The sequence below is a fragment of the Salvia splendens genome, chromosome 2 (genome assembly GCF_004379255.2).
Source record: "Salvia splendens isolate huo1 chromosome 2, SspV2, whole genome shotgun sequence".
Taxonomy (NCBI): Eukaryota; Viridiplantae; Streptophyta; class Magnoliopsida; order Lamiales; family Lamiaceae; genus Salvia; species Salvia splendens.
The window spans coordinates 1868819-1894612 of record NC_056033.1 but is presented as its reverse complement, the minus strand read 5'-3'; the positions used below and the strand labels follow the sequence as shown (position 1 = coordinate 1894612).

At 37.6% G+C, this 25794-nt stretch overlaps 3 protein-coding genes, 1 long non-coding RNA gene and 1 pseudogene across 6 annotated transcripts; 3 read left to right on the top strand and 2 right to left on the bottom strand.

Moving 5' to 3' along the window:
• Window positions 1-749: 749 nt before the first annotated feature.
• On the bottom strand, window positions 750-7458 carry LOC121782686 (26S proteasome non-ATPase regulatory subunit 1 homolog A-like). 2 transcript variants are annotated; one of them, XM_042180647.1, is made up of 14 exons: window positions 7165-7241; window positions 6374-6437; window positions 6212-6272; window positions 5075-5180; window positions 4793-4904; window positions 4529-4697; window positions 3810-4300; window positions 3556-3691; window positions 3212-3457; window positions 2904-3124; window positions 2563-2821; window positions 2206-2438; window positions 1535-2129; window positions 750-1348 (listed from the first exon to the last, which is right to left on the bottom strand). In XM_042180647.1, exons 5-14 carry the CDS (start codon window positions 4855-4857, stop codon window positions 1073-1075), a joined length of 2691 nt encoding a protein of 896 aa, XP_042036581.1. In that variant the 5' UTR covers window positions 4858-4904; window positions 5075-5180; window positions 6212-6272; window positions 6374-6437; window positions 7165-7241; the 3' UTR covers window positions 750-1072. The 2 variants fall into 2 exon arrangements, with proteins under 2 accessions (XP_042036581.1, XP_042036573.1); XM_042180639.1 differs by lacking the exon at window positions 6212-6272 and having other exon boundaries at window positions 7165-7458.
• A 4619-nt stretch (window positions 7459-12077) lies between these two features.
• On the top strand, window positions 12078-12930 carry LOC121768239 (annotated as a pseudogene).
• Window positions 12931-13092: 162 nt separating this feature from the next.
• On the bottom strand, window positions 13093-14204 carry LOC121768246. The gene is made up of 2 exons (XR_006043326.1): window positions 13704-14204; window positions 13093-13599 (listed from the first exon to the last, which is right to left on the bottom strand). It is a non-coding gene; the product is annotated as an uncharacterized LOC121768246 (long non-coding RNA).
• A 3512-nt stretch (window positions 14205-17716) lies between these two features.
• LOC121759248 lies at window positions 17717-21922 on the top strand. Of its 2 annotated transcripts, none has more exons than XM_042154782.1 (11): window positions 17717-17907; window positions 18032-18106; window positions 19214-19309; window positions 19404-19479; window positions 19562-19657; window positions 19738-19817; window positions 19899-20006; window positions 20092-20229; window positions 20802-20907; window positions 21172-21383; window positions 21529-21922. In XM_042154782.1, the coding sequence occupies exons 1-11, from the start codon at window positions 17839-17841 to the stop codon at window positions 21595-21597; spliced, it is 1125 nt and encodes a 374-aa protein (XP_042010716.1). In that variant the 5' UTR covers window positions 17717-17838; the 3' UTR covers window positions 21598-21922. The 2 variants fall into 2 exon arrangements, with proteins under 2 accessions (XP_042010716.1, XP_042010706.1); XM_042154772.1 differs by having other exon boundaries at window positions 19735-19817.
• A 620-nt stretch (window positions 21923-22542) lies between these two features.
• LOC121759240 (protein disulfide isomerase pTAC5, chloroplastic-like) lies at window positions 22543-25526 on the top strand. Its single transcript, XM_042154759.1, has 7 exons — window positions 22543-22956; window positions 23248-23463; window positions 23977-24072; window positions 24171-24290; window positions 24546-24774; window positions 25071-25108; window positions 25201-25526. Exons 1-7 carry the CDS (start codon window positions 22606-22608, stop codon window positions 25297-25299), a joined length of 1149 nt encoding a protein of 382 aa, XP_042010693.1. The 5' UTR covers window positions 22543-22605; the 3' UTR covers window positions 25300-25526.
• Window positions 25527-25794: the final 268 nt, after the last annotated feature.

Here is a 25794-nt window from a genome sequence, read left to right as displayed (position 1 = left end):
ATCTCTATGTCACACACATATAATCTTTGTTAAAGTAGCCAAACTAGTAGTAAATATTGTTACCACCGTATATATTTCAATTTTTATTTTGTAATTATGATGAATTATAGCATTCAGAGAATTGAAGTGTATAAAATGGGTAAATGAGTAGTACAAAAATCTTTGGCGCAGACATCCGTAACTAATGTTAAATTAGTTACAAATTAGTTAGGATTGTAATTATAATACTAGTATTGAAATTTCTAAACAAAAAATATTTATTCAAAATCAACTTATTTCATTTGCCCGTGTAAAATGCACGGGGAAGAAAAACTTAAAAAAATATTCTAAATTAGTACTTCCTCCATCCGTTAAAGTATGAATAAACTTTTTCATTTTTAGTCATGAATATTTTAATTTTAGAAACTCTTTTATCTCTAATAAGGTGAGACTCATTTTCTACTAACAACACTTTTAAAACCTTTTCTCTCTATCTCTCTCGTATTTAACCAAGTATGCATTAAAACTCGTGTCAAACCAAATGTTCATATTTTTCTGGAACGGAGAAAGTATTTTTTTTAAACAAGTTTGAATCTCACCTTTTTTATTTTGAGGCCAAGCCTGTCACACTTGATTTTTCAAAGTGTGGTTTATCTCTTGTTTATTTTTTTAAAGTATAATCTTTTCTTTCTTGTCTAGGCTATTGCAAGTTAATTACTCAGAACATAAAAAATGACAATGCGTTAAACTCGCAAAAAAATAACCTAAAATGAGTAAATTGTGGATATTTACTAACCGGTGAAATTGCTTCATTTTTTGTACCAAAACATACTTGAAGGAATATTTGTGAAACTAAGAAATATAAGGTGCGTTTTTACACCTTTGCCTCTGTACATTTATCTATATTGAGAGAACTCCAGTTAGAGCAGAAGAATGGCACTTGACTACTGAACACCTCCCTGACCAGCTAGAACATATCGACATTCTCCATCGAAATATGCAGAACGAGCCACAGAAAGTTACCTACAACGCTGATGGATTACGAGCTGAAGTCAAAGGGTGGTGGGGGTGGCATTGCTGTTCCTGTGGCCGGTTACTGCTGCCCAGGGGCTGATCCACCAGACATGTCAGTCAATAACGATGACAATGGCGATAACAAGGGAGGATCAGAGATAGAATATTCTGCGGGCTCATCTGGTTGTAGATCTAGGAATACCACAAATCCTGAAGAGGCTTTCTTAACTGGCTTGTATCTGCTGTCATCGAAAAATCTGATGTATTTCTCTTGAGAAGGAACTACCCTTGCAGGATTAGTTAAAATTTCATACGATGGCTCAGGTTCTGTTTTCTCCTCCGCATTGCTATCCACCTGACAAAGAGAAGCCCGGATTAAGTTAACACTTGCTGAACAGCAAAGGCAATGTAATCAATCAACCCTCTAAGAAATGCTTCATGAATGAGAACCCAGAAAAGGAAAGCAAATGAATCATAAACAAAGTGGAGGGATAGAGACAAGTGTCAATATTATAAACAATGGCATCATACAAATATTTACCTGCATAGAATCCCCATCCTTGTTGATTGATTTACCCTTTCTAGGACTTATTTCTGCCTTCTCAGCCTCGGCCAGACTCTTCCTAGCCCTGTTTCTCTCGGTCTCTTTATTACGATCCATGATTGCCTCGACCAGCTTCATGATCTCCGTCTTCTTAGCTTCCATTTCCTCGGCCTGCCTATCGTTCTCTTTCTCAAGAGCCCTGATTTTGTCTCTTAATGATGTTGATAAGATTGCAGTGGTCTCAAAAGTTATATCATTCATGGGGACAGTAGTAGGCTTAGGGTATTCAAACAATGATGGCTTGGCTTGTGATAGGAAATTAAACTTGGGTGTATTCAGGTCATAGTTCAGACCAATTAAGGCAGTCGGTGAGAATGCCAAACTGATGAAATAGATGAATGGGTGCCAGTACCAGTATTGACTGAAAACAGCAAGACCTACAACGGCAGTCCTTTTATCATGTTTTGTCTTTGAAAGTAACTTGATGGTTACATTCCGTCCACCAGCATCTATAATCCCTGAAGCTAATATAGCACCCATCACGCTCATGTTATCTTCATGCTTATCCATGATTATCTTTTGCAGTTGTCTCCTAAGTATTTAGCAAAAGGGTGGAATGAGAAAAGATAAAGCATAGATAAGGTGAACATGAAATTCAGATACAATACCTGAAAGCACCAACACGAGCGTCACTAGCTTCACTGATCTGAACCATCACCATTGCCATTGCAATAAGAGCGCCTTGACAGACAAAGTCAACAATGTCTGAGGTTAGTGGCTCTAGCAACGATATGGCCTCAGGAAGCCCAGTACCCGCACAAGCAATCCCAACCGCCAGTGCAGCACCATAACGCATGTGTGGATTGTAGGACGTCGATAACAGGGAGACAGTTTTAGTGCACTACATATTAAAGAAGTTAATACTACATCAAATAAATGCAAGTTGACTTCTTAAAAGTCTCAGAGTCCATCAATAGACAGACAGCATCAAAGTAGGAATCAAAATGGAAAACCAAATACACAACCTGTTCAGGATCAGAGTACAATACAAATCCAAGGGCAAGAACAGCAGTTCTTTTGACATCATCGCTTGCATCTGATAAAGCAAAATGCAGCAACTTACGAATGGCCTTATTGTTTGATGTTCCTCTGTATGCCAAGGCTAGTGCATACATGCCTCCATAACGCAATACAGGGTCGTGATCCCTAGTCATTTGCTCAATGAGTGTATCAGCTTCTTCCTCTCTTCCATAGACTGTAAGTGCTACTCCGAAGGCCAAACCCCTGTTATCATGTCACAGTCAAATATAAAGTGATATAAAAAGTGGTTAATAAGTGTCTCAACCTCAGATTCATGACTAGTCACCTAATAATCTTTTCATGTTGGGTTTCTTGTGCATATGCAAGCATAAACCCAGCCTGCTCAGTAGCAGTTCCAACCATCACTAAACCCAAACTAATACCAGCAGCCTGACTAGCAACAGCACTGTCAGTATACAACACATTATTTACTTCCTCAAAGACCTCTTCATCAGCAGTGCCTAATGCTGCCAAACCAAGGCCCAGGCAGGCACCATGCTGAATGATCTGTAGCATTTTATCATAGCAATATGTTACCAATCACTGCTTGGGGGAAAAGGAGGAAAGAAAAACAGGTTTAAAGAATGGCTGGACCTCTATTTTAGTGCGCCTTAGGTTTTCCAGCAAAAAGGGTGTTATGCCTTTTCCATGATTTGTATGAATTAAACCAAGAGCATATAATGCTCCACTTCCCGAGTATGGACAGCCACCATCACCCCCATCCTGCGGCAAGTAAGGTGCCATGAAGGACCTTCCTTGTTGTAGTTGACCACGATGGATGACGCCAAGTCCTGCGATTGTACTGAATTTCGCCCAATGTGTGGCCCTCGTCACACAGTCCTGACATTTAATTGAAGTATTGGCTGAAGTAACACCAAAAAACGGATGGAACAGAATCTGATGAAAAAAATGATGTTAACAAAGAAATATGTGCTTACCATACTTTCCCTCAGATATCTATCAACAGATGTTCCAGCATGCATAATAGCATTAGCATATACAATTGCAGTATGACAGACTTTATCTCTCATCAAAACAGACCGCTTTATTGTCTTAAGAATAAGGAGATCTGATCTGTAAGCAGACGGGAAAGAAATGCATCATGGTTCTAATTTAGTTCAATATGTGGACTGAATTTGTTCAGACTTGATATAGATTATAGAGATTCAAGACAATAATAATATAGCCTTACTTGTTATGGCTGTGTAAGAATTGCAGCGCCAACCGTATGGAAGTTTCTCCATCCAGAATTCCTCTGATTGTTGGCAACCCATGGGCATAAACTGCTTCAACTGGATCAGTATATACTGTGTTTGCTTGATATGAGCATCCTCCGTTGTCAACTACATCTGTTATTTGAGCATCCTCTGTTGTCAGAGCAATTTCAGTTACTGCAGAATTTGGCTGAGCTGACTCCAACACCTGAGCAGGCTCTGAAGGCTGTGACTTGGGACTGGGAAGCAGATCACTCACCTTCGAAAGGAAAGCTGGATTCTCATTTTCCACAAGATCAAATGCAATCTGAAATGCCAATAGTGCATCCTCGACATATTCTGTTCTTAAGAGTATTCGCAATATGGTTGCAACGCAATAGGGCGCATCTAGGAACATTAGGTGCTGACACATGCTCAAATAATCAGGAGGTGGCAGCTGGTGATATATTTTGACCATAAGGAAGAGTATCTGTACAACCACATGTCAGAAATGCATGCATTTAGCAAAAAAAATCTTAAATCACTCGAAACTATGGATCAAAATGCAATTCAATCATTCCAATCTGAAATTAATCATCATCTGGTTGTAATTTAGAGGCCGACAGACTTAATTTAGAAACCTCGGATATGAAGGTCTACTCCAGTCTCTGTATACAACACAACTAGCACAGAAATAATATACGCTAAAGTAGGTTACATCAAGTCGATACTCCCTCTGTTTGACAAAGGAATGGCAGGCATCTATGCAATAGTCAATTGTCGAATGAACATTGTCACTTCTTAAAACTGCCTCCGCAAGCTTATCCAATCTTCTACATTCAATTGCCATCCCTATCGTTTGTCGATATTTTCCATCTGTTGTACATCTGTAAAAAATGGAGAACATCCAGCAGGAATACCGAATACACATGTCAGGAAACCACATAATTATGTTTTGTAACAGCAAGCTTACTAGACATACTTATCCAGCATTCTCTCAACAATCGCTTCCATCCTAGGGTCAATCACAGTTGATTTATCGTTCATCTCAGCTGCTTTGGTCGTAAGCTTTGCATATTTGTCTATTGCTTTAGCTGAGTGAGACAAGAATACAACATAAACTATCAAAAACAGTAAAGCATTAAAGCACATCCGTAGGAGTAGGATACAAAAACTATCAAGTGGCCACTGTCATCTTAATGAAAAAGAGAGTAGAATATTAGTGAAATTTTTTCAAAAGGGGTGGTAACCAAAAAATTCTCACCAAGTAGAGCACGGATGTAGTCTGAGTCCTCAGATACATCAAAAAGAGGGCCAGCTCCCAGAGCATAGGACAATGAATCATTCAGCTCATCCAAATAAAAGTAAACCTAATGATAGAATGCACAATAATTTTTTAGAGAAAATAACTTAACATATGTCTGAATTGAAGATATTCATTTTATATAGTTGATACTACTAAATATATGCCTAACTAAAAATAGCTCCTATTCAAATTCAGATCGTATGCTTCTTCACAAAATAATGAAATATACTACAAGTTAGCACAGGCAAGATGATACCCTTTCATGCAAGTGTGAAACTTCTTCAGGACCTAGCAGCAGCAGTTGCAGTATTATTTATGATGATTGGAATGCACTTATCCAGATACCAAGACATGTATGATAATATTATCTTCCTTGTATCCTCTAAACAACCTTATTTAACAATAGCAGCACTTCCGTCATCCATAGCCACAACAGTTTGGACTCATGCTCTCACTTATTTAACAATAGCAGCACTTCCGTCATCCATAGCCACAACAGTTTGGACTCATGCTCTCAGTTTATCTCTCACAAACATAATTGACCCAAGATTCTATTTCACAACTACTTATACCATAATAAACTTTATGTGAATCTAATACAGCATATCATGTGTATTTTTAATGTGGATATTGACTAATGTTCACAATGTTCCTACTGGCAGAACTGGTGTTTATGTTCTTATATGATTTTTTTACCCCCAGGTAACATTGGCAGCTTTTATATTGAACATGGGATAATGAAGTTAAATATCAAACATGTTCCAGCATTGGAAAGCTTAAGATTGGACTTACATACGTCTAGTACATATATACATGTTCCAGCATTGGAAAGCTAAAATTACATAATAAAGCATTCCCCATAAGTAAGTTTGACACACTAAGCTCTGACATTATTTTCATGAACTGAAACATAGATTCAGTAGAATAGGAGTATAACTTACTAAAAAGACAATTTTACAAAGAAACAAAGTAAATAAATATATATACCACTTTTTTGTGCACAGTCAAATACTAGATTAAAAACAAGTACTAACATAAAACAAAAATAAAAATAAGTCATGTGCAGCCAATTTGAAGTCATTTCAAGCAAGTTACTTATAGTTTCTGACGAATTAAAATCCGAGAAATATTTCATGGCTTGTCTGCATAACAACACCTGACAAATAAAATGACACACGTATATAATTTCTGATGGGCCAACCAAATCAAATATATAAAAACAGATACTGAATTTTTTTAAAGAAGGGGATATTTTACCTTTGATAGCAACAAGGCAGCTAGCTCCTTTTGGCCATACTCTTCATCTTCATACAAACTTTCTCTGCAACCAAAAGCAAAAGGAGAAGATTCTTCTCTCATGAAAAAACAGTTTCGATTGACTGAATATGAGAGTAATGGCCCATAGAATGTTTGGTAAAATTTATAAAAACCTTATCACCATGTAGCAGACTTGCAGTCATCAAAATCAAGAGATATATCACAGAAGATCTCAGGATGGCGAGTTAATATTTCACAGAACACATGTAGCCAAAAAGAACTGGAAAGCAAAATTAAAACATTAACAGGCAAGCTATAACTCAACCAACGATATGCACAATACAAGAAGCATCTAGTCAAAAGTACACCAACAGAATTGTTACCGAGTAATAATTATCATGAGAGACTAAGCCTATATAATAAATAGGCAAATGTATAATACAAACATTCAATCATCTAAAACCGAATGCCATAGTCCAATCAACACCAAATCTTAGCTCTGTTCGCGTGATTCAGTGTTCAATAACAATAACTACCCTAAAAGAACAACCTAAATTTCCCGCCACTTAATGGCATTAACACTACAGAAAACACCTAAATGCTAAATTGCTCAAGTTTTGCGTGTATAACCACAATATTACCCTAATTCAATCCAAACGCGCCACAAAATCAACCATTCATTCCATCAAAATCCACATCAACAAGAAACCATACCTTGGTAACAATAACCCAACAATCACGACAATGCACAAAATTCCAGTTCATAATTCAAATTAACGTTAAATTCTTACATAAGCGGGATGGAATCGGCGACCTCGGGCCAGAAGTAGTCGACATAGGCGTTGAGATAGGTGAGAGCGTGCAACTTCAGCTTCGGGTGAGTTTCCTTCAGCATAGCCAGAAGTCCACCGGCAGAACTCGCCTTCAGCGCCGGCTGCTCTGCAGCCATTGTAGATAGATTGGGGCTAGGGCTTGAAGATGATAGGAAGATTGAAGCTGATTACGAGAAATTCTGTTGAAGTGTTGGCGGTTTCTTTTCTTGGAAGAAGGGGCAAAGTTTCCACCTGAATGAATAGTGAAGCAGTTAAGCCTTTCCCCCGCCTTTTAAATGGATTTTTATAATTTCAAATGTTCCTCTTAACTTATCTATTTATTATTAGCTCCCTCCTCTATCAATAATTCGGATAGTTGACCGCCACATTTTTATTTTATTTTAATGTGAATAAATAGGTTTAGAAAAAGTACGAGAGAGAATGAAAAAAGTGATAAGCTATATTACTAGAAATATATCTAGAAAGAGATTACTTTTTGTATACAAACGAAATGGAGCAGAAAAAATAGATCATTTCTAATGTACAAAGATAGTACTCTAAATTGAAAAGTGACATAATATTCATTCACGTGAACATAACATACTTCATTCGTCAACAATTAATAGTCATGTATATTCATTTTGGATCGTTAATAAAAATTAGTCACCTTCTATTTTTAGTAAGTTTATCTATTTTAATAAGTTTGTTCTTATTTCTACTATGATTTCTCTATATCTTTCATATTTTATGATTCCACATTACTTATCGTCCACTGATAAGATTATTGATAATGAACGAACACGAAGTGTGTATTAGTATTCTTTTTAAAAAGTACGTATTGTATATACAAGAAACAAAAATTACACTTAATAATCTTATTTCTACATACGTGGTGGCATTATTGATGCGCGAACAATAACAAGAACACATGCACTATCTATTTTATTAACACTCGCGCCGAATCCAATCATCTTATAAACAGTTAAACGATTATAAGTAGTACTTATTAAACAATCTGAGGTTAATTAAATTTCAAGCTAGGGTTAGCAAACGCTCTTATAATTACGCACCAATGATTAATATTGATCAAATTGGTTATAGATAATAGACATGAACGTTTATCACCTAGCCCAAACTTTAATATTTGCAAGTCAAAATCCCATTTGCAAGAGAACTCGTGAGGGTTATAATGATGGAATGCGTGTATGTAGTTTAAAGACAGTTGGGGGAGATAATGTGGATGATTATATATGTGACTATTCATGAGTTTATTAGACATGCATTTTTTTGGATGATATATGATGGGTTTCGTTTTCTTGTTGTGTTGTTGGTTTAGTATTGGTGGTCAAGTGGTTTTGATGGTTAGTGTCTAATTAAGGACTTGGCTTTTGCTAATAGTGAAAGTGATGAGAAGTTCTTGTGCAAGTATTTCCCACACAACACAAGAGATTCTAAGAAAAAGGTTTTAGGACAATTTACTGCATGCTTTGCGACTGTCCAAAACAGACGGATAAGCGCGTAGCCATTAGGCCATCCACAACGCTGTTCCTATACCGTTCCTTAAACCACTATTTGAGGGCCCCACTGTACTTTTTTACTCCATTCCTTAACTAAGGAACGGAACCTGCAACCCTCCATTCCTTAACCGTTCCTTAACCGTTCCTTAAATTACTATTCATTCAATTTCATTTTTTTTTATTTCCAACCCAATTCAATTTAAATAAACACACTTTAATAAAAAACAAACACACTTTATTAAAAAACACACAACATTAAAAATAAATTCAACTTAAACTTAAAAAAATAAAAAAAAGCACACAATTAAAATCCTAAAAAATAAAAAAAGCACACAATTAAAATCCTAAAAAAATAAAAAACACAAAATAAAAAACACACAATTAAACGTGGGAAAATAAAAAAACTACTCTGCCGGCGAATCATCCTCCGGAGGCGGTCGAGGTTTAGGGGGAGGAGGAAGACCAAGTAGTCCTGCCATATGCACAATTCCGTTCCACCAGGCCGTGAATTGGGCGTACGAGAAGCGGGAAGTGTCCGCCATTGTGGCGGTTATGTACGCCACCATAAGTGTGTCCGAGCCTCCCCGCGAGCCCGATCCCGAGGCCGACTGGCTTGATTCGCCTCGGCCCTTCCTCGCTCTAGCCGCCTTCGTCCCTTGCGGCCGACGGCGCCCACGGCTGGATCCCCCTTATTCGTCGGGCGTTGGATCCCCCGTACCCCCAAACACATGCGGTTCACCCTCGCTGGCCTCACCGGTGTCACCAGACGAGTAGTTGCCGCTCGCCGTGTGCTTCGTGCGCTTTGAGGTTGAGCCCGAGCTCGAGCGGACACCGCCAGCCCACCTTTCCTCGTCCTTGACGAGCTGCCAAATATTAACATATTTGAACTGTAGACCGGTGTCCTGGTAGAAGACGCGCAAAGCCATCCTCAGAATGTCGGCGCCCGAAGCTCCGCTTTGGTAGTTCGCCGCTTCGGCCGAGTAGATGCCGCAAAATTTTTTGACCTATGCGTCGACTTGGCCAAAGTGAGCACGGAGCATTGTATATTTGCTCTTCCGGGCCCCTTTCGGCTTAGTCTGGTGGTAGACATCACGGACCTTTTCCCAGAAGCACTTGGCGGCTTGTTGGTTCCCGACGATGGGATCGTACGAGACGGTGAGTCAAGCGGTGTACACCGCCTTAGTTTCTTCGTTGTTGTACGGATGCCGGCCCAGATCCTCCAGTTCCTCCTCCTCGGGTGCCTCAGACGCAGCCCTAGAGCTTCCACCGCCTCGGCTTCCTCCCTGGGTGGGTTCAACGGGGATATCCTCCCGAATCTGGGACAAACCCTGAGAAAGCCGCGAGCCGGGTGGTCGAGCGTAGGCATCCACATCGAAAGTGGGTGGTTGGTACCCACCCGGCGTCGCCGACCCCTGGGTGCTCGGCGTCGACGACCCGGAACCACCAAGTGTGTTGTACATGGTCTCCCAATCGCCGAACGAGTTGAGATCCCACCCACCGGAGCAGCCACCACCGTAATTTCCGTCGCCGGACATTTTGTGAAGGAGCTTGAAATAGAAAATTGGAGAGGAATTGATGTTGGTTTAGGAAGAGTAGATGTGTAGTTGTGTGTGAAATGAAATAAATTAGGTGTATTTATAGAATAAGAAATAAAAATAAAAATAAAAAAAATTAAAAAAAGTTAAAAAAAAACGGTAATATTACCGTTAAATTTTTTTTTAAAAAAATCAATTTTTTTTTAAAAAATTAATTATTGCATCATCGCTGACGTGTCCCACTCGCGGGCCGGCGAGTGGGAAGCACGCACGAAGCGGGGAGCGCCACGTCGCCCCAGCGCGTGGCGGCACAAGCCGTGCCGCGTTCCGTGCCGTCGGCACCCGGCACGGAATGGGAGCGGAATGGTGCGCCGCAACGCGTTCCGCGGCGAAACCGTTCCGGCGGAACGGCACGCGGAACGCCGGCGGCACGCGTTGCGGGTGCCCTTAAGCACGCTGACTTACACATGGCACGTGAAAAGCTAATGGTTGCGTGTCATGTTTCATTTGATTTTTTATATCAAAAATTAATTTTTTTTTATTGTATATTTTTAAAATTATGATGATTATTGATTTACGTACAAAATAACACTATTATGAAAATGTCAAAGTGGAGTAGCTTTGTTATAAAAAATAAAATTTAGAAAGTTTGTGCTTGGAAATTTATTTTTGCTAGGTAAATTTTTTTTTTTTGTAGTGTTGAGTAATTCTAAATTTATCTTAAACATGGAAATATTTGTAGCTTTATGCTCATTTGATTAGGTGATTAGGTCCATGCTCTCGCTTATTTTAGTGTACTTAATTAATTAAGTTCTATCGTTTATTCTTAATCTCACTCTTTTCATTAAAACGTCGTGCTAAGGTTTTATAATACGAGCACAATAAATCAAGCCATTTTAATTATACTCTTACTAGTACATTAAATGATTGTGAAATGAACACGTGACTGCATTAAATGATTGTGCATGCGTAGGCACTAGTCACTAAAATCCAACCACTCAAAATCGCAACTATTTCTGCCCAATCTGGATAAGTACTTGAATTTAAAGATTTGGATTACAGTTGAAGAGGGAAAGAGAGGGTAAAAATCGTTTTATTCCCACTAGTTGGGCTACAAAATTTTTAAATGATAATAGCAACTTAAATCATAAAATTTGGTTACATTTTGTTCAATTCTCACAAGGTTCAAATTTGAAATATTAAATCACTTGAAATGTTCATGTACTCCTATAAAACAATATTGTTTCATTAAAAAAATATTTATTAGACTGAAATGACGATGTTTGAGCACAATCGTTTGATACACGGACAAGATAACTGAAAAAAAATTAGAATTTATTAATTTTATACACATTTTCAAATAGGGTGAATGACAAAAAAAAATCATGATGTTTAGTCAAATTCTGGTCTATTCCATAATTAAAAAAATGACCAATTATATCATAACTTTGTCATTTTTTCAATTGTCCCATAGTCTATGATTTATGATTTGGGGGAAATTATGTATGCTTCTGGTAAAAAACAATATCATGCGAACAAAACATTCAGCTATTTAAATGACGTCATTTAATACATTTAGTCAATTATGTCGTTAGTTTTGATATATGTACGCATTACGTTGATAAATTCAAGCATAGCATGATGAATTTTTTTGCAATGGACGAATTGAGAAAAATATCAAAATTATGATATAATTGGTCATTTTTAAAAATTGCTGAATAGACTAGAATTTGATCAAATTTCATGATTTTTTTATCGGTTGCCCTTTCAAATATTATGGAGAGGTGAAATTTAAATGACTACCAATCTAGTTATTAAATTGGACACACATTCACTCCAAAATAAGTTGGCAGTTGGGTTGTAGGGGACCAACTATACCATGTGCTTTATATTAATTTAGAGATAACTTTTTGTAGTATAAATATAGTGCATGGTCATGCAGTTCTTGGATGCTGTTTGATGAAGATGGGCTCAGCTTCTCGATTTCTTGTTGGTTTTGTTTTGGTGATTTTGTTTGTGGATTGTTTGGTTTGTGCAGATGATCATGTTGTGGATGACGAGAAGATGTCGGGGAAGCCGTTTCTGAGGAAGCCGAAGCCGTTTCTGCGGAAGGGCTTCGGCTTCGGCGGCGGCGTAGGGCGCGGCCACAGGAAGGGGTTCAAGCGTAGGTTTGGCGGCGGCGGGATTGGTGGTGGAGGAGGGTTTCGCGGCGGCGGGGGTTTGGGTGGAGGAGGTGGGTTTGGTAGTGGTGGGGGTTTGGGTGGAGGGATAGGTAGTGGTGGAGGGTTAGGGAGTGGTGGTGGTTTGGGAGGCGGAGGTGGGGAGGATTTGGTGGCGGAGGAGGACTAGGAGGTGGGGGTGGTCTTGGAAATGGTGGAGGGCTTGGAGGTGGAGGTGGAAGCGGCTTCGGAGGGGGTGGTGGACTTGGAGGTGAGGGTGGTCTTGGCGGCGGCGGCGGTGGCTTTGGTGGTGGTGGCCATTGAATTCGTCCTTAATTATTTGTCATTTCATAATTTTCATTTATGTTGAAGTAGTTGGGAGTGTTGAATATTGATAGGTAATTGTGGTGTTTTTATTTATTTGTAGTAATTGGTGATGGAAGTGTTTGTTTTTCCATGAGATATGTGATGTTTGTCTGTAATAAATTTAATACTTTCCTTGTATATTTATTTCTTCTTCTTTTTTTCTCGTAATCATGAGTACTTATTTTCAAGTTTGATTAATTTCCTTCCAAACAATAATATATGCGCAAATAAAATTAACAAAAGGCAAAGTCATCATAGCACATATAGTTGAAACACCTAGGAATTAGCTTACATGACATAAAAAGCATCAATAATTCGAATCTTGGACTGTTATATTTATGCAAATCATCATATCAAATCACTTTCTTTTTTGTCTGGAGCCCCCATAGGCTCCTGGGCCACCTTTTTACAGGACAAACACAAAAATCCATAGCTCATAGCATCATACTCATAATAATTTTCAACAATGCCAAAAAAAACAACTCAGAAGATTTAACCAATCAAAAAATGAGTTTGCATGAAGACAACACTTCACTATTGACTTCTCATCTTTTTTCATTTCTAAATCACTGCCACCAAAGATTCTTGAAATAGCCTTCTCATAGTTTGATCACATGAAATTCACCAAATGTGAAAGGGGTATTATAAAGTACTGTACTTAGTATAATTTATATCATTGCTTGGCATTAATCCATGAAAATATTACACAAAAAAAAATAATTATACCTATTCTTTGAACTAAGAATATTTGTTTGTCAATGTAGAATATTAAAATTATGCACCAACATAGCAAGGGAAGTAAGGAACCCATACTTGTGTAATTGAGAATGAACCACCCTTCACCAGAAAAAAAAAGTTTATAATACTGCACTTTACACAGATTTATGTTTTGTGAAAGAGAAAAAAATACTAAAAAAAACTTGATTATTAACTAGTAATACCTGAGAAATCAGCAACTTCTTCAAAACCCTAATTCTTCTCAAAATATATGCCAAGAAATCGATGCAAACTCGAACATATAATCAATTGGATTCTGGATTCGGACCGCTAGGAACTTCATGAGCAGCTGCACGGAACGAATTTCTAGTGGCAGCAACGGAAGTGTGGTGATGAGATGCCCTTTTCTTGAAACCAGTACTAGTTTCATTTTGCCTTATCTTGCAAGAAGATGATTGTTGTTTTAACATACAAGAGTTATTGCAATGCAGAAGCAGTCTCCCTTTTGATGAATTTGGGAAATTAATGGTCAAGAATAGGAAGAGGATGAGTGAGAAAGAATGGAAACTTGTGCTGATTTTTGCCATGAAAATATGAGCAAGAGAAATCCCACCCAACACCCCCAATATTACTACTCAAGAAATCAATATCCATGAACCAAGTGGACCTCAATGTGTGTGGGAAAATACAAATTAAAATTTTAGTTGATTTTTAGGGTATTGAGGAAAAGGTGGGGAGGAAGAAATGGGGGTTTTCAAAACCACATGGTGTGTAAGAGTGTCCACAATGGGGGAGCCGCGGCCCGCGGCTCGGTGCGCGGCCCCCCATTGCAGAGGCCGAGAGCCGAGGCCCTAGGGCGAGAGACGTGGCTGAGCCGCGGCCGCGGCCTTCACGCGGCTGAGCCGTGTGAGCCGCGGCCCTCCATTGCATCGAGCCGCGTTTCGCTTCATTCTAGAATTTTCATTTTTTATAAATATACACTCCCATTTCCATTTTTTCACTTCATTCTAGAATTTTCCCCTATCAAAAATTTTCGTTGTAGAATTTTCCCCTATAAAAAATACGACGAAAATTTATCTATAATTCGTAACTTTATTAAATTATGTTAGATCCCAAATTATTAGTCTACAAAATTTTAATATAGTTAAATTAAAAAATAACATTAAAAAAGAAAATAAATTAATTTTTTTTTAAAGGGTCACATTTGGTGGCCCTTGTTATTTTTGTTATAATTTTGACTTTTACTATTGTGAATGCCACAAGAGAGCCACGAATGATGGCCGGGCCACATTTGGTGGCCTTTGAAGGCCACCATTGTGGACACTCTAAGGGTTTTAATTGATTTACTATTAACTAGGAGATATACATGAGCATCATGTGAGACCAGTGCTTTTCAGCTTTTATCATGGTTGTCCTTGTAGTATTTAATAATTATATATTCACACCCTTAAAGTTAATTTGAGTAATATATAGTACATGTATAAAGTCATTGTTTGGAGCAATTAGATTTTTTTTCTACTCACCTTTTGATTAATTTGTCATTCGGTACTTATATGGTGGACCATGTAATTTTGGTTTGGTTTTAGGAGCACGTTTACTAATTGGTAAACGATTGAGACGTATATGTACATACAAACTTAATTTCTTATAACTATTGACTAAATAGATTATCATAATTGATAGTACTACATTTATAATTTTATTGGTGTTTTTTAGATTCAAATTTGATATATGTATATCATTTCGATAAATATAAAATTGATCAAAGTCATGGATTAACAAGCAGACTAAAAAATGATATATGTATCATTTCGACAAAAATATTAAAAAATAACATAACATAACGTCAAAAACACCAAAAGAGCACACATAAGATCCAATAACCACAAACAAAATCCACAAAAGTACACAATATCACTGATTCAAAGCATAAATTATGTCAATCGGCAATGTCAGAAGTTTGAATATTTTCTACTCTGCATCTGTCTTCATCTACGAAATTTAATCAATATGACCAAACCATCATATTTGTAGACTGACATGCTGATTTAAAGAGATATTGATGATTATGTATGTAATATAATTTTTAATAATTTGAAGGTGATAAGAGCATCCACAACCGTGCTCTTGCCAGCGGCACGGTTGTGGGCCCGGGCGGTACTATTCATGTCTGCTCTCTGGCAAGAGCACAACACCCACAACTGTGCTCTTCCGCAAGGACGAGCACAATTAATATAAAATTCAATTACACAAAAACATTTCCATAATATTAAAATTCATTTAAAACCCACAATAAATATTACAAATGACAAATAAAATTAAACATTGCATAATTAAAATCCTAAAAACTAAAAATTACATAATTAAAATCCTAAAAATTAAAAATTACATAATTAAAATCCTAAAAATTAAAAATGACACTACTCGTTGCCGAATTTCGCCCACATGTGGTTGATTAGGTCTTCTTGTAGTTGATTGTGGCACACGTACACTTCTGCAACGGCGTGATACTTTGCCGGTCAGCTGCATCTGGACTTGTTTGGAAGAATTCAACACGTGCGGACAATGTGTTGACAATTCGCATGAACAAGCGCTTTGACATGCGAAAACGGCGCCTACAGTAATCTACCGGAAACCGCGGCTGGTCGGCAAAGTAGTCGGCAACGAGCCTTTCGTGGGCTCCCTCCCGATCACGATGGATGTAGCGGCGATTTGATCTAGTTCGTTGAGGAGGAGGAGCGGGGGTATTCGCCGCGACATATGCTTCGTAAGCGGCACGATGTTGTTCGTAGTATTCTTGTTCTTCGCGCTCCGCTTCCGCCATAATATGGGTGAAATCCATTTGAGGTTTTGAGTGAGGGATGAATGTGTTGATAGTTTGTATGAGAATTATGAATGAGAGATGAATGAGAGATGATTTGATGTGATAAATGGATGATGAATGTGTGTATTTATAGATGATTTTGGGGAAAAAAAAAAATAAAAAAAAATCAAAAAAATTCAGAAAAAACGGGAAAAAAACGGCCATATTTTTGGGATTTGGAAAATATTTTTTTTATTTTTTAGCATTATTTATAATTAAATACCGATTTTTAAAAAATAAAAATAAAAAAAAGTTTAAACACAACGGCTATGCCGTTGACGAATGGGAGCGCGCCACGTGTGCGTCCGCTGGCACGGACGTGCTCGATACATCGAGCAGCGCCGTGCCAGCGGCGCGGCTGCAGCGGCGGCGGTCCTGCGCCTTGCCAACGGCGCGGACGGCGGTGGCGTCTTTCGCCACCGCTGCGGATGTTCTAACTATAAAAGTAAGAAAAAGAAAAAAATTTATGTAAACAATAACTAAATCATAACCGGGGACTAATTAAATTTAATTAGTTGCATTAATATTCAATTATTTCGTTCTCCTTTTGCTGCCCTTTTCTCTATTTATTAATTTGTGCGACGAAGTTTCTTGAAAATTATGATATGAATGCTCTTATTGCATTAATTTGTTATCAATATATTTACTTTGAGGATAAAAAAGTTATCATAGCATTCTGCCATGTAGATGTTGTGTTAGCCTTGTTATGCAAGCCTAAATGGTCAACTTGATAAAAGAAGATAGAAAGTAAAGTAAGCAATTAATAAAGTGACAAAGGTAGCTGATTGGTATCTTTTCCTGTTGTGATTTTCATCTTTAATTCTTACTAATATTCAATTTGGTACTTTGCTTGCGTTGCTAAATATATGTGCTCTTTCACTTGGCCAATCACCATGCATGCACTTGAAATTGATTTGAACGTGCTTTTTTGTCATGTAAAAGTTAATTTGAATGTGATTTTTATCATTTATTCAAAATTGAATAAATTAATTGTGGTTCACTTTGATTCTTTGTCCGTTATATTCACTTTCATTCTTTGTCTGTCATTTCATTGTTAGAGACAGTCACCCCATTGCTTTTGTCTTCCAACGCTCTTAACTATTTTGATCAGCTGCTACAAAGATCATGCACTTATCTACATTAGCAAATGCAATTTTATTTTAATAATGTAATTTTTTTATTAATCCTTAAAAATATCCAACTTTCCTAATGAATCAGTCCAAAAAGGATTGGGCCTGGGCACCCTAATATTTAATCTTGTTCTAGTATTCTACATGGGCTTGGGCCCGTTTATATTAATTATCCACGATCTAATTTTTCTAATATAAAAGGTTTTAAACCAAATTATTAATGTAAACAGATATAGACGTGAAAGAGTAAAAAAATCGAACGAATTCAGCGAAACGCAGTCGTTTCAGTTGTGTTCGTCTTCATCTTTCAGATCTTCGTCTTTGCGCACCACACAGATCAATCACGCATCTCTCTCTCTCTCGATCATGGATCCTCAGAGAGCTTACTCTCTTTCCTTTCTGTTCATCCTGTCTCTTCTCTCTCTACACTCCAAGGTCTGCCCTCCCACCCTTTCTCCCTACAATATGCACGCACTCCGTGTTCAATCAATTTCTGGATCGTAAATGCTGAATGTTTATGTATTGAAGTCGAATTTGAATTGCCTTTGATTTATTTCAGGTGATTTATGGGGATTCCTCGGTTCTTTTCCTCGATAGTCCTACTCGCCAATATCTTCGCCTTTCATCAGATCAGGTAGGTTTTCTGATTATAGAGTGAAATCTGGATTTCCTTTGCACATCATGTTTGGGTGCGTTATTGAGTTTGTATTTTATGTATGTGATGTGGCGTTCCAAGTCTAGCGAGAATTTTTAGCATAGATATCAATGTTCGAAAGAGTCATAGAGCGATGATCGTTACACAGGTTGTGAATTTATGCACCCCAAGCTGGAATGTTTTACTCTCCTGGAGATTGTTTGATGGATGAATTCAGTTCTGTTTTTATACCAAGTTGAGTCATTGACCATGGAAAAGGTTCCAAATTGTTGCTTTATTATTAAAATAATGGATCTAGATAAGTTGCCTCCTTTATAACTATTTGCCATTTATCTTTCTGGATTAGTACTACGAGTCATCAAGATGAAAACTGATACTAAATCTCAGGCCACACATAGTTTTACTCTGATGCATCAGTGCAGAAGAGAATGACTGTACTAGCTGCACTATGAATGCAGTTTGTGAGAAATTCCTAACACGGTAGGAAAAGTAATTTTTTCATTGGCTTGTTTTAGATTGAAATAATAATGTGTTCCTATAGAAAACTGGGATCTGAAAGGTATAGAGGAATTGTTTTGGATGTTTGCATGTCTAGGGGCTAGTGAATTGCAACAAGCTTATTGAAGGAACATAGTTTTGATGGACAGACAAAGTAGTATAAGAAAGCCAGAGGCAGCAATGTGAAGTTCAGGATATTCTGCTGCTTTCTCAATAAGACCCTTAGGACCTTATCTTACATTCCTTTGAGGGGATGAAGTGCAAGAGCTGTGTTATCTACTGATGCAATTAGAAGGTGTTAGGCTTCTAGGAGTTTGTCAGAAGGTAGATTTGGATTCATGCATAAACACCTGAACTAATTTTTCAAGTCTTTCTTTCCCTGTGGTTTATATTCTCCTTAAATCCACCTCCCCCGATCCTTTTCAAATCCAGTTTGTTGGTTCCTATGCCTAGAAAGGTCCATCTCTTTTTTACTTTCGTGGTTGGTGATTCTGGGTGACTAGCTCACTTGTGTGGTGGATCAAATTCCTCAAAAATATCTTGAATTCCTCTGTTTAAATTTATAGTCAAATCTTTGATTATTTGCAGACTGTTTCTCTTTCCCCATCCGAAATTGGTGCTACTGCATCAGTGTTACTTGGCTTTGCACCCCCTTCTACACTCTCTGCTGATAGCTCATCAAAGGTACAGTCTAGTATGATTTATACAATTATACTTCATCTTGTGCATATGCCAGCTGTGTCTGTGCTGTCAATGCTTACCTGCTTTTATTTTGTAGCTGAATGAGGTTCTTGTGCCCAACCCATTCGATCGGCCCGGTGCCTTATTGATGGTTGAGGTTACGGGAGCTGAAGGTATACTTCTCAAAATTGGTTTCTATGTTCTGCTGCCCTATTGCCATGTGGTAAAGTACACCCCATGTTGTAATGCATACAGATTCTCAGCTTGTTGGTCGCTCAGATAAATCTCCATCTAGTAGCACCCTGAGGGTCAAGGTTGAAGGTACAGAAAGAGTGGACATTCAGCTTCCAGGTAATGAATCTTTGTGATTTCACATACCTCAACAGTTATCTTCTTGGAATATTTTATGGATGTACAGTGTTTTTTAGCAGGTGAAGATGAATTTTCAATGGTGTCCCTGAACGAAGTCTCAAGCAATGCTGAATGTTCAGACAGAGAACTAAGTGATTATGTTAGTTCTCTCTTTTCCCAACCACCAAATCCTGCACTTTTGTTAACTTGATATATGAGGATTTGGTTTTCTTGTAATCAGGCATCCTGGTTGGGTGGATCATATGTTGAAGATGCATCCCAATCACTGAACGGGGAGCTACTCATTCCCATTTCTAATGGTGCATTTATGAGACTTCATATGTCAGAGGTTATTGACTTTTTAGTTTTTCCCGTGGTTACTAGTAGCTATTTCATTCTGCAAATAGCTCAAATAATCTGTTTGAATTCGACAGAAAGCTGACAGAGAATTTGCAACAAGTCTCGTAATGCTTATTAGTAATATGAAGAAGGCTATGGAGTTTCACCAAGTACTGGCAAAAAGTGAACGCAATCCTGCAGAGCTTATGACAGGCAGATTTGATGGAATCAAGGTCTTCCATACTTTACTGAAACCATTTGTTTCTTACGTGATTAAATCTTATACTAATAGTTCTGGAACCCAGCAATCAGCAGAAGTGTATTCTTCTGTTTGGTTTAATGCTGCCACATTATGCATAAGTTGGCCCAAACAATTAACTCCAGGATCTTTGACACCATTTTGTGCTGCATAGGGATTGGTTTAGTCCGATGACTCTATCTCTTTTATTTTCTTTAGTAGAATGGGTGTAATATGCAGAAAAATATAACCTGAAATATCTGGTTTCAAATATTTTTGACCAATCTATTGTTTTTATACTAGCCTAGGCCTTAAATAAAATGATAAGCTTTAGGTAAGTTAATACTTAATATTCTGCTTAGGCAGATGTTATGTAATGGACAAGATTAGTAAGATCTCCAGATATAGCGAATTGCATCTTTTTTATTGTAAAACAATGATGTTATTCTTGAAACTACTTATTTTATCTAATTTAAAATGCTGAATGAGATATCTTTGAGTGGCCAAACATAAACATCTTGTGGCAGATCATGATTCCAAGTCTTGTTCGATGCTTTATTTTGGCAGGCTTTACAAGATCGCTATGGAAATGACGGAATTGCTCAAAATGGAATGGAAGTATTTGTTAATTCCATATCGAAGATGCTTGATTCTTTGCAGGAAGCATACCAAGGTATCCCTATTTTTGAATTATTGGCACGACTTGCTAACCTAAGTTTTTATTGTGTTACTAGTATCTCTGATGATCTTGTCATCTTGAAGAGCATAATCAGTTTTTATATATTTTTTTATCTGTCTGTATAGTTATTTTCTTCTTGGATAAAGGCTAATGTTGGGCTGGTTATTCAGCCGCCTGAAAATGAATTTTGCCTGAATATATATGTCCGTGTCTTTGTTTTAGCATTGATCTTGGAAACTGATATTAGCCCTTTGGCAGGGAAAATTGTTGGAGTCATTGCCCACATGGGCTGGGTTGATTCAGAGCAAGAGAATATGTTCCATTTCACCGTAAATACTCGATCATCTGCACGTTCGCTGCAGCAAACAAAACTCTCACCTGGGAAGATCATAATTGCAGAAATAGCGTTTGTTAGAATGACCTTGGCCTGGATAACAGGGATCATTCTTCTTATTGCCACTATTTTGGGGGTAAGATTTCTTTTCAAATGCATCCACTATGTATTCTGTTCAATTAATCCACTCTACTTGCATCAAGGATAACAAATCGGGATTACTCACTATATATAACAGAGTTTCAACCTTTCATCTGATCATGTATTTTTGTTGGTTGCAGATCTACTTTCTTCTTAACATGTCAATCACCAAGGACACCCTTTTATATTCGAATGTCAAGCTCGACTAATATCAGCAAAATAGTGATTTACATGTGTCACTGAAATCTGGGAGGCGCTCGCTGTCTGCGATGAAACACAATGCTGTCTGTGCTGGATCAGTCGTTTTGCTTGTGATTTATTTTTGTTGTTTTGCAGCTTCAGAAGCTTCTTTTTTGATTGATTATTTAGTGGGTAGCTTAAATTTGTAATAAATGTATCTGTCCTTGGGAGTTATTGAGAAATCGGACAGTGGGCTCGGAGAGGAAGTCTATTTATTTTGTTTTGGGTCTGTAATTATATTTGTATCTGTGCCTGTAGACAATAAAGGCATGAATCTCATGCTCTACTTGGATATTCTTGTGTGCTCATGGAGATTTATTTGTAGCCCCGTGCATTTGTGTTGCTGCGAACGCAGCCTGATGCCTGACCATGGTTGCCACGCGTGCATGCAACGCAAGCTGGCCTCTCGGTAATGCGTGGCAGAATTTCTGATTTTCATTTTTTTCATTTTTTTTAAAAATTGTTGTTTCAAAATTGTAGTAAAATGTTTTGGCCTTGTCTTAGCTTTTTAATTCCACCCCTCTTGTGAATATCTCAATTTCACCTCTATTCATAGTTTCATACGTAGTACTTTTATCCTCTAAATTCACCAATACCTTTTTCTATTTTTTCAAATCTCTTTATATTGAATTATTCATAACATTACAACAGTAGTATCTTTCATCACTGGAAATCTATACAAACTCCTTTATCATTCTATCATAAATACAAAATTAGGTGATGAAATTCATAAATGGAGTAATAAAGACGTACACATTAACTTATGCAGAAATGGAGTAATAAATAAAAGTCGTTCGTTTTTAAATTTTAAACTTTGAAAATAGTCCTCCCTTCACAATAGTGGTCGCAATTATTCAATTGAAGAGTAAAATAACGGCTTCACAAATATCCACCGGCGCCACGTCACCATCATCTACCTCAAACCATATTTCCCACAAAAATCTCCAGTCTCCACAAATTCCCACCCATAAAAAAAAATGTTTCCCTCCACGCTCCTTCTAACTCCAAACCCCACTCTTTCCCTCATTCCCAAACCCAATTTCAATGCAGTTTACTTCAGACCCTTATCCAAATCCCACGTGTGCTTCGCATTTCCCCCCAATCACGACCCCATCGACGAGGAGGCCCGGTGGCTGAGGGAGGAGCAGCGGTGGTTGAGGGAGGAGCACCGCTGGCTGAGAGAAGAATCCCGGTGGAACGCCGAGCGCCAAGCTCTGCTGCAAGAGATAAACAGCCTTAAGCTCAGAATTCAAGACCTTGAGCGCATCAGTTCGCTGCAGGGCGCCTCCGTTTCTGAAACTGTCGGAAATATTGCCAAATTGCTGCAGGTATAACAATAAGATGCTCCTATTTTCGTGTATTTTTAATCATAATCCATCATCATGATTTTGCTGTCAGTGAATTTGATTGGGTTGATTGGTGGATTTCAAGTTTTATTTTTTGCCTTATCTCTTTCGTGGCTGGAAATTGAATTTTGGGGGTTTTTTGTTAGTTTTGTGACAGTTCTGGTATTTTTATTGTAATTATGTGGGTGTGTGATGTTTCTGTACACATCAATACAATAAGTTTTGTTCCAAAGAATAATTTTGATGATTATAGATGTTCAGTCTTCATTTTAGGCTCTCAAGGAGGGAGATTTAGCGAAGAATGTGAACCGAATTGCTGAGGGCGGAACTAGCGCTGTGCGGTTAGTGGTTGAGGCAGCGAAAAAGGAGGAGGCGGAGGAAGAAATTGTCGTAAAGGAAGTGATCAGTGTTCCTGAAAAGAAGGAAAAGGTGTTAAGAAGTGCAACATTGAGAATAGGATCAGAAGGAGATGAGGTCGGGGCAATGCAGGTATGGTTGTTTTGTAGCTATGATCGTGTTTCGATTCTAAAAGGAAACTAGTTGTACTCATGATTCATATCCCCAGTTTGATATTCTGATCCTTCTGTTAACGTCACACCGGTATCAATTTTGAAGTATCTTGATTTACTGTTTTTCGGAGAAGGGAATGATAAAACACTACTAGTTATAATGGCTTTGGTAGAAGACTGGAACTTTCACTTTGGGAAAGTCTCTTGTGGGAGAGAGGGCTCGTTTAATCCCCACCTCTCCCCTCTGGGAAACTTTCCACTGGAACTTTGTAGAATAAAAAATACACTGCATTACTTATTCTCCAATGTTGGTTTTGAGATTTACCTTATACTTTACAACTTATGTAATGGTTAAGATACAAGAATAAGCTTGAAGCTCTGTTGTTTGTTAGCATAACTTATGTTGAGTGACGAAAATATCTTGTTGACTATTGATCTAAAGTTTCTGGTTATACTCACCACTGTTTATTCCTATTCATGTTGTCTTTGATAGGAAGCCTTGCAGAAACTTGGGTTCTACTCTGGCGAAGAGGACATGGAATTTTCTAGCTTCTCAAGTGGAACGGAGCGTGCTGTCAAAACCTGGCAAGTACGTAGCATATTAAGACTCTTTAACTTAAATCATTAAATACAAGTAAGAAGTAAAGCACTGACGTACAATTGATGAATTTTCTCTGTTTTTGGCAGGCCACGTTAGGATTGCGTGAAGATGGCATTATGACTGCAGAGCTTCTGCACCGGTTATTTGGAGGTTCTGAGTCGGTATTCACCAAAAATGAAGAACCTGAATCAACTGATCCAGAGAAAGTACTTCCCTCATCGAACCTTTTGTTTGCCACTTCTAGGCAGCTAGTCTGAGAAATTTACTTTTTCCATAATACTATGCCATTCCACTTCCTTTCTTGATTGCAAAGGTTTTTGTTTTCCGTTTTGCATCTCTTTCTGTGATGATTAATGCTTCGTTCATCTTTTTCGTTCAATGTAGGAGAAATGGATTTTTCTGCAATGAAATGAAATGTTGATACAAAGTCTAAACCAATTTCTGCAACTTTTTTTTCATAGGGAGCTAATGGAGCCCCAGTTGCTTCGACAGATATAAATGCAGTTGAAACCGACGTAAGTACAACAGAAGCTGGGGTGCCTCGAGCTAGAGTTTTTCTTCTTGGAGAGAATCGGTGGGAAGACTCTTCAAGGCTCTCTGGTGAAAGCAAAAGAATAGCCAAAAATACAAAAATAAACTCAACTACCAATTGTCTTACCTGTCGAGGAGAAGGCCGTTTATTGTGCATGGGTAAAATTGTACTCAATCTCTCTCTATATATATCTTTAATCTGTGTTGGAATATTTTGTTTACATTTGTAAAAGTTTTCTACAACAAACCACATAATTTACAAAGGCCAAAAAAGAATAAAACTGGCTCTAAGATCTACTGGCAGACCAAGTAGGCCTCAACGGATTGACTACAGAGAATAGCCCTTCGTATAAGCAACACGTTCGTACTAAGTCACCTATAATCAAGTAGACGGAGATTATAGTTTTAGTATGTATAACATTTTGTGTGCTAATATATAAGGGGTTTTGTTGCAGAATGTGATGGAACTGGGGAGCCAAATATTGAGCCACAGGTTAGATGAGATTGATTTAGTAATTATAAGTAATCAATGTTCATATTTTGGATTTGAATAAATATAACATGATGGGGAGCTATGTGGTGCAGTTTATAGAATGGGTTGATGAAGGAGATGCAAAGTGTCCATACTGTGAAGGACTTGGATACACAATCTGTGATCTTTGTCAGGGGAAAACCACCACTTGATGCTTCATTATACACATACATATCAAATACATATAAATCATACTCTCATTTAATTAACATTAATGTTATATCTACTGAAGCTATGCTCCATTGTTTAGTCTTGCACCAAACTAGGATAAGATGAGTGTGACTTTGTCATGAGTTGTTTTAAGTATCTGTGTTCCTATTGGTTTTACTCTTTTCTTGTACTAATAAAGAAGAAGGATAGATGAAGTGTATTATTATAATTTTCTTTTACTAGCTATGTAGTTTTTTAGTGGGTTGACATTTCTATAGATAAAGTCGATATAATTGTATAGGCTGGTTTATATTTTGTAGCAAATACATCTTATATTTTAGATCTTTTTAAAATTATAAAGACGCATGAAATTCCATCCATCATTTGGATTTCATTATGAAAGTGTAAGACAATAAACAATATCCAAACTTTGACGGAAGGATATACCTCATTTTGTGAAGTTGAAACTATCATTTAATGTTTTTTGTTGATAATAA